The sequence below is a fragment of the Globicephala melas genome, chromosome 4, assembly GCF_963455315.2.
Source record: "Globicephala melas chromosome 4, mGloMel1.2, whole genome shotgun sequence".
Lineage (NCBI taxonomy): Eukaryota > Metazoa > Chordata > Mammalia > Artiodactyla > Delphinidae > Globicephala > Globicephala melas.
This window is the reverse complement of record NC_083317.1, coordinates 15209875-15218813: the sequence shown is the minus strand read 5'-3', so window position 1 is coordinate 15218813 and position 8939 is coordinate 15209875. Positions and strand designations below refer to the sequence as shown.

The following is an 8939-nucleotide window of genomic DNA, read 5'->3' as shown; positions in this document are numbered from 1 at the left end:
TCAGGAAATAGGCCTCATGAAACTGCCTTCATTGCCCCAATGGAGAGTGCCAGGGTGTTCCTGCCTTGACCCTTAGGTGAGAAAAGTTTATGATTTACCCAAAGGTAAACAATGAGTAAATGAAAGAATAAAACCAAGATTCAAGAATCATCTTGGGTCCTTGAAAGGAAACTGGAGGGATCTAGCCAAACTTAAAGTAAAAATTCTGTTGGGAGGAATAAAGGCAAAAATCCCACCTAAGCACCAAAAGCCCTTCTGTGGTTCACCAACCAGCTTCTGAATCATCTTCTATCCAGTTCCTCTAAAGATGTTCAGAGAACCACCAATAAACCTGAGCTGATGATCTTGGACTTCTTTTAGATAGTCACCCATAGAACTGACACCAAATCTTACCTGTAGAAAAGCAGAGTTTTAATATTCTGATCATAAATTGATTCCATCTTTCCCCCTGTTATCACTAAAACTCTCCAATGTCCTAAATATACTGTCAGTATAAAGAAATCCTTTTATTTCGACTTAACATCACCATCTTTTCATGATTCATAGCTAAATAAATAATTTTAAACTACAAAAGCAATGTGATTTGGAATGAAAATTTTAGGACACAGCTCAAGAAAGCCCAACCCATTGTCTTAGGGCCATATTCTAAACCCTGGAACAAATGTGAGGTAGAAAATGCCACTGTGGATTCTATTGATGCTGTGATTAAAGGTAACAAAGTATTCTTTGAAAGATCTGAAGTGAAGAATAATGTTGTCTTAAAAATGATAGTTTGAGAGAAAATACTCATGACGAGGACCAGCTCTTTCTCTGATTCAGCTGTTCATTCTGTGTAAATCACAAAACTGCTCTGGTGTGTCCCCATACTAAAGAGTAGCAAGTTCAAAGGCCATCTCCTCTGTAATCTTCTACTTCATCTGTTCAGATGGGCACAAGGTCATCTGAGGAAGTCACCTGCAGAAGTATTTGGTGAGGGGGTGAAATGCCTGTCTTTATGCGGTTGGTGATGGGAGCACACCTCTCCCTCATAAGAAAAAAGTAGGATAATCTGAAAAGTCTCTCACACTTTACCCTTTGTAGACCTCTGTTTTCATAGGTTGAAGAGTAGGAAAGGTCAGTGAGAGCATGATTGGAGTGATTGTTAATGAGACCTGAATGGTGTACCTGGTTGCATGTTCTGTGGCATTTGTTAGAAGTTTTCAGCACTCATTGCTAATTCAGGGGTAAAAAGAACAATCACATTTGATAAAATTTAAATGGCTTTTAATGCCACATAGAGCAATAAAACTGGCTAGGTGTTTGGTCCATCTTATAGCCCATCTTTCTACTTTAAATAAACAAATATCAACTATCTCAGACAAATTAGAACCCCTGTAATCCTTTGATAATTGATGCTAGCATTTTACTTTTACTGTCAGGAGTGTCCAACTCAGTTACAACCTACCTCTCTTAGGTTATAGCATAAGGCCCTCTTTCCTACTTCCTCTGTAGAGGAATAGAACCTCCCATCTCCACATCCCCAGTCTAGCATTCTTATAAATGCGAACATAGTTGCTGTTTAACTGAACCCTGGAACCCTTCCTCCTCCCCTCCCTTCCTTCTTCCCTTCCTTTCTTTTAGTCTATTAGTCCTAAATTTTTGAATTAATACATTTTGTGGGTGTATAATCTTCTTTGTTAGCATGTTATTTTTTTTAGGGTCTGGGTTACACTTGTGTCTTTTAAATTACAAATGACTTCTGAGATTGCCAAGGCAAATGCAAACATTTATATCCAGGAAGAATCTCTTCAATATGGACACTTGTTTGAAAGATCTGATGTACTTTGTGAGTTTCTGGGAACTTGCAATATTTTGTTATATCTTTGGGGAGAAAAATAAGATCTGGAAAACAGAAAGGGGGAGATAAGGAGGGAAAGTATTAATCCAAGTTCTTTCCAAGAAAGTTTAAGAATGGAGGACATGAGTAAAGTTTTGTATTTTGGGGATAATTTCATGGCCTCGGTTGGATTCATTTACACATTTAATAGGGCTAACATCCTAAACTGTGTGAGCCAGTCATTGGGAGCAGTGGTGGAGAGGCTGATAATAAGGGGAAAATAAAATGCTGCACAAGTTACCAACATGGACGAAATAATTTTAAGGTCAAAGTGATTGAGTGCAGATAAAGGTCACTGGAGAGAGACAGAAAGAAATTAGGGAAAGTTTCAAGTACAGAATTAGTCCGGCCCTCTGTATATGTGGGTTTTGCATCTGGAAATTTCACTCTGTGGTTGGTTGAATCTGCGGTTGTGAAACCAGTGGATATGGAGGGTCAACTCTGTTCATTGTACTTTGCCATTTTGCAGAAGGGACTTGAGCATCTGTGGATTTTGGTACCTGCTGCAGCTCCTGGAAACAATCTCTTGACGATACCAAAGAACTGCTGTAATCAGTGGCATCTGACTTGAGTCTTTAAGTCAGGTTTGGATTTGGAGAGACGGAAGTGGTGAGAGAGAGGAGGAAATAAAAAGTTTCCACATAAACAGGAAGACATGATCCACACGAAAGTTGTAGATGTTGGTTGGTTCTGGGTCGATGAAATTAACCTGGTGTGTGTCTCCTAATAGCATTATTTTCCAGAGGAAGTCAGAAGGAAATCATCCCGGAAATCTATGATGAGATCATTAAACATTTCAGGGAAAGATACCCTTGCAATTTATTTCATTTGCAACCTGCATGCTTATGAATCACTCTATTTGTTGGAATGTTGTGAAAAGGTCAAAACTAATTATATATATATTATGATGAGCTTAAAATTCTAGCTGTCATTTGTTACCTTGTTTCCCTTGAGACAATGTAGACTCAATTCCATCCCTACATTGGAGTTCAGAGTGTCATTTTTTAAACCTTTAATGAAAATGTTTCTTTCATCACTATAATTTGGCTTATTATGCTTCATGCCACTAAATTACTTTTAAATCTAGGCATGGCTTTATTAAAAATGGTCTCATTTAAATTTGCTGCTCTAGGTACAGAATTCATCATGAAGACAAGAAAAAGCAGCCTGCAACTTCAGAGACAGTCTGGAAGTAGCTTAATGACAGATATAAAAGTAGTGAAGACATTATCGACACATTTAAAATTCTCTCTTATGTTGGTTACTTGAAAATCTTTATCTTGTGTGTGTGTGTGTTTTTTGAGATTGTTATATTTTTTGGTCTCTTACTGAAGAAGTTGCCAGAATGTGCTCCTTGTGGGTAGATAGGAATTCAAATCCTAGAAAACTCAATGGCATTTGCAATCATAGTCTTTAAAAATCAAGTGTCAACAAAATTTCACCTCTGAAATTTGACCTATTCAATTCCAATATTCTCAAAGGCAAGGACTATATCTTCCTCAAAACTTGCTCCAAAGATTGTCATTCATTTTTTAGCAAGACTTTGTTTATTACTTGCTATATGCAAGAGGCTAAAAATCCTCTATAGAGTGATTGATATTTCAAAGAAATATGCTCATTCATTCTAGAAGTTTACAATCAGCTGGGAATTTACAATCTAATGGTGTCCTTTGAGATTACTGGAAACATGATGAGCCTTGAGATACAGTAATTATCATATCATGCCATTCACACGTTTTTACTATGATTTGAATGACTTGCCTTATGAATGAGAAGTGTTCAAAGAGTAATTTTAAATCTGTAATACAACTAATTCACAGATTCGGTGGAGAGTTCATTTTGTCTTGTATTAAGGGTTAGAATGCTTAAATATTGCTTCTAGGAAACAACAATAGCAAACATCGATAAGTAGAGGAAATTCTTTATCTGCTCTATTAAATGATGGTTCTTTAAAAATTGCTCCATGGATAGTTCTTTAAAAATTCAGTCAAGGTTTGCATTAAAACAAAAAGACAAGATTGTATAGTGCCGTGGCTAAGAGCCTCTGGACTCTGAGAGATTGAAGTTAGAATCTTAGTTCTTTAAACAGCAGGCAGTCTGAGTTTGGGGAGCTACTTAACATTTTTTCTTACAGTTTCCTTTTTTTGTGATGGGAGAGTACTAACTTGGTAAGGCTGTTGAGAGGATGCTATGAGATCATGTATGCTTGGGACAAAGCCTGAATTTAGTCAATGGTACTTAGCCTCCAAAAGTTAGGAAAGAACCACTGTTGTTGCGATGATGGAGCAGGGTTATGCTGCACCGTTTGCCACTTCATGGTTAAGTGACTTTGGGCAAGATATTTAACCTCTCTGAATTTCTGTTTTTAACTTGGTAAAAAATATTTCCTTTAGGGTTTACTGTGACTATTACATGAGCAAATATTGTGAAGTACATACAATGTACCTGGATTTAGCTCATCCTTGTTAAATAATAGCTCCCTATAACAATCATTAACATCTGATGACATGACCTTGACATTTACTGAGAGCATAGCCCAGGTCAGACTAAAACAATGGGATCTATCTATCTATCTTTATCTATCTATCTATCTATCTATCTATCTATCTATCTATCTAATCTATCTATCTATCTATCTATCTATCTATCTATCATCTATCTATGTATCTATGTATCTATCATCTATCACCATCTATCTATATCTATATTGCCATATATCTATATGTGTAAAATTTTTCTCATAATATCCAAATGAAATGTCAAAGTCAATCTGACTCCCTCCAGGTCATCCTGGATTACTTTGATGGAGGGTAGTGGTCCCTTGCCTTCTGTTGGCTCCTTTGGATGAGGCTCCTTTTTAACATCAGTAGAGGTTTCAGCTTTGTTAGTGAAACTGTGTGGCTGTCAAGAAAAGGAAGCTTGAGACCAATGGGCAAAATGTCCTAGGACTTATTGTCCAAATTAAGATACGCATGTGAAGGGCGGGAGGAGCCTAAACTACAGGACTTCACAATTTCAGGCTTAATGCAGAATCATTCAGGGCAAACTAGGATGTCTAGGCACTCTATTAATGAAGAAAAAGGGATAGGAAATGAGGGGTGAAAGGAAGGAAGAAGGATATGAATGTAAATAAACAAACAAACCAGACAATACATGTCCACGAATCCATTTTGGAGTCTCATTTAACCTACTAAGCTGTGTAAAAATGGAGTAACTTCTTTAATTGGGTATCTTATGGACAAAGCTTAAAAGCAAGTCTCTCTGGTGAGCCTGTGACTTACTATGAGGACACTCACCTGCAAAGCCAGCCTGTTTCTGGATTTCTAAACATCAGCACGTCAAGATGGTCATTTCACTCCCAAGGCTTATGGGACTTTGAGTTACTACTTGTAAATGTAGTATATATGTCTCCACTCTGGAGGATTTACTGTTCCTATTTTGTCCTGCTTCTTCCTTCTACATGGTCATTATTTTAAAAAATATGACTGGAAAAAAGTTTCCCTCCATGTACAGGACTAGACCTGAACAAACCTGAGAACTGAGGGTGCCTTTGAAGTCCCAGCCTCACCTTTTATCACCTCTTCCCCACCCCAGTAGACACCTTCTCTAAGCACTCCATTACCTTAGGTGGAATGGCTTACTCGCCCTAACCCTGTGCACTTCTGACAGTGAATGCCTGTCCTCTCCTTCATCAGTGAATGCCTGTCCTCTCCTTGCTGTAAGCTGAAGGATCCAAATAATAAATGAATTGAGCAAGTAGACTATAATTTGAGCCAGTTTGTTACTTGATGCATTGGATCCTCTGATGTTCGAGAGACTCTGGTGGGCTTTACATTTTGGAACTGATAGACTTCATGTTTCTGTAAAAATCACACTGCATATATAGCTCTTAGGGATACCTTTCTCAGAATAGACACTCTTAATTGTATTCCTCCTTTAAAACAACAATCGCAGGAGCTTCCTAATTAAGAAACTATTTAGTCCTTTTACGTCAGACAAAGAGTTAAACTAAAGCAGTAACTGCTGAGATAGAGAAAAGAATGCTGGTCAAATATAGTTTATCTTCATCTAGTTTTCTTTAACCTACTTCCTTCTTATTTCTGTCTCTCTCCAGCATCTTCTAGACTAAGAATGGAAAACTCTGAGCCCCATATGTATCAGCAACCCCATGGGGCCAATGCAAGTAGTTAATAGTTTCTCTTCCATTTTCTCTACACTGAAGGCAAGAAAGGTTCAGATTTGAAACTTGAAAGGAAAATAACTCTTAACTGTGAACATCGTATTTCAATCAACACTGACTTTCCTTTCTTTTCTTGAATATTTCACCTGAGCCATCTTTTCCTATTAACATCAAGAAATTGCTGAAGGAAGAAATGTTAGATCCAGTCTTTAATTAACTTTGCCATTGATTTCTACATAACTGTGTATGAGTCACTATTCTTCAGAGGAAGGGATGAAAATCTCAAAGATTAATAGTTGATCTCAGGGAATTTTTTCTGGACCAGGTTCCAGATATTCTGTAGTTTCTTCTTATTCTCTCCTCTGAACTCATTAGCTTACTCTGTTCTTCACCCCACCACACACAGACACACACAGAAACATATGCCCATGTGTACACATCAAATGAGTTTTCAGAATAAAAATATTGGGGGGAAAGGAAGGTGATTATATATTACATTTAGTAGTTAATATAAAAAAGCCCTGTTCTGCAGTTTTGCCTAGTTCAATATATTATGCCTTGAATAAAAATTCAGTTACTGATAAGTGAAGAGGAATATGGTTAACAGGCTTTAAAATACCTAGAAGCCAGATTGACACACACACTTTACATATTAGAAGTTGATATACTTTTTTTTCCCCACAAATTACTATAACTGTATGTGAAAGGATACAGCACTGTAATATTTTCTGAAATGAGAGAAAATATTGTACTGTTAAATTAGAAAATGTAAAATAGAATTCCTTTGGTATAATTTTTAATGAACTAAATAAACTGCATATTTGCCCTGTCATATTTTCATATCATTCTAGTTCATTTTCAGCTAGTTGGATTCATCATATTTCTATTTGTAATTTTTAAATATAAGCATCTTAATGCAGTTTTATGAGCTACATTGTCTTCTATTTGTTGTTAATAAAACTCGAATTGATCCGAAATCTGAGTGTTGATTACAATCACTGAAAAATATCTGTCCAGTATATGTTATTGCTATTTTAAAGGTCTTTTTTTTTTTTTTTTCCTTTTTAGATCTGGAACTATTTTTGCACTTAAACTCTAGAGAGACTAGATTAAAAGTTTCTTTTAGTTGTAAAATAATCCTACAGAAACCAATGGGATTTAATTATATGAAATATTGATCCAATGCCTGCTCCTTTCCCATTGTTTTTTCCCAATACCTCAGCTCCCCAGCTAAGCATCCCTTCCTCCACACCCACTCCTCCACACCCAAATCCTGGTGTTTTCCTTGAACCCCCTCTTCTTTCCCTCATGACCACTTTCTGAATCTCTGGCTGTGTGACTTGTGCCTCTAAGTTACCTCTGTCATGTAACGGTCTCTCTGGTACTCCACTGGGCCAGGCTATAATATCCTTCCTCTGGGTTACTGAGCAAGGGAACCTCTCTCTTCTCCTCCTCTCAGTCTTCTTTCTCTCAGTTCTTTATTCTCAGCCAGAGTGGTTGTTACTGCTTAGCCCCATTGTACCTCCATGCATTTTAGCTACCAAACTCCTTTTTCCTCCATCATTCTGGCCCTATTTCTCTCTTATTGCAGTGCCTTAGAATAACTACTTCCTCAACTGGAATGCTTGCCTTCTCCATCTGATGTCTCTCTCTGCACTAGATTAACTCACCCTCCTTCAGATCTTAGCTGTACCTTCCTCCAGGAAGACTTCCTTGTCCCATCCCAGGTTCAATACTACTGCATGTTCCCGCAGCTTCTGACCTCCATTGAGGAAGTGCTTAATCCTCCTTTGGGTAATAGAATTTTTTTTTTCATTTTATTATAATATATGCAAGGGCAGGGACCACATCCCTCTTCCTTACTGTGGTATCCCCAGAACCTAGAATGGTGCCTCAAATGTGGTGGACACTTTTATTTTTTTGAATGAATTTTCCCTCTTTAGTATCCTTTTATATTCACAGATGTTCCAAGTACAAATTAAACTATTTATAAAATTAGATTTTAAAACACAAAAATGAATGGTTTCATTTTACTATAATCACTAGGTATTTGGTATAAACTAAAAGAATTTTTTGAACTCAGTCAGGAATTGTTCTATCAGGCTGAAAATGTAAGAGGATTCATCAAAATAGCAAAGTAGACAGCTGATGACACTTGGAAACCAAACATTGTGAATAAGAGCAAGTAATGGGGAACAAACCAACACTCAAAATTATTCTGGAAAAAAAACCCTGTTGTTTTATTATTATTTAGAAAGAACACACAGCAATTTATTGGGATGAAAGAGAAAAGGTGAAATAAGTGAACATACAAATTAATTTCAAAAGAATCCGTGCTGCTTCCCAAGTAATCTCGGTCTATGTGAGCTTTTGAAACTTTTGTATTTCTTATATCTGTATGCATAATCGAGTTATGTATATAGATATATGGAAACACATAGCACAGGTGTCAGAAATCCTTTCTCCAAAAACCTGTAGCGAGCATGTGTTTTTCTTCCTGCAAGCTTCCTACAGGTGTTTTCCTGGCTCAAGCCACACTCTCTTTTCTCTGAGTTCGTCTTTGATGACAAGTGAGGATACTTGTGAAGGAAGATTTCCCCTTAGTTCTTGACTTTTTCTTTAGCTTTTTCTGATTTTTGAGTGAGATTCCCAGTTCTTCCATGATGGCATTGAAAGAGAGACACTAGAGAACATGAAATAATAGAGCATCAGTTTAACCCACTATCTCCGTGGTTCGTTGATCTGTCTCTTGCCTAGGTTTTTATGATTATGAAATATTGGTCTACGACAACTGTGCCACAGGTAAATCCCCAGCCGGTTCCCACACCACCTCCTCCACCCACTGCCCCCCACCCCCACCTTTTCTACTTGTGGAAACTGATT

The 8939-nt window shown here is 37.2% G+C and overlaps 1 protein-coding gene across 8 annotated transcripts in view; it reads right to left on the bottom strand.

Annotated features, from left to right (window-relative positions):
- Positions 1-8275: 8275 nt before the first annotated feature.
- GRIK1 (glutamate ionotropic receptor kainate type subunit 1) overlaps positions 8276-8939 on the bottom strand; it is a 419139-nt gene continuing 418475 nt past the window's right edge. For all 8 annotated transcript variants that reach the window (XM_060297863.1, XM_060297866.1, XM_060297865.1 and 5 more), the window contains one exon: positions 8276-8739. In XM_060297863.1, the coding sequence (XP_060153846.1) occupies positions 8584-8739 (156 nt within the window). In that variant the 3' untranslated portion in view covers positions 8276-8583. The remainder of the gene's footprint in view (positions 8740-8939) is intronic.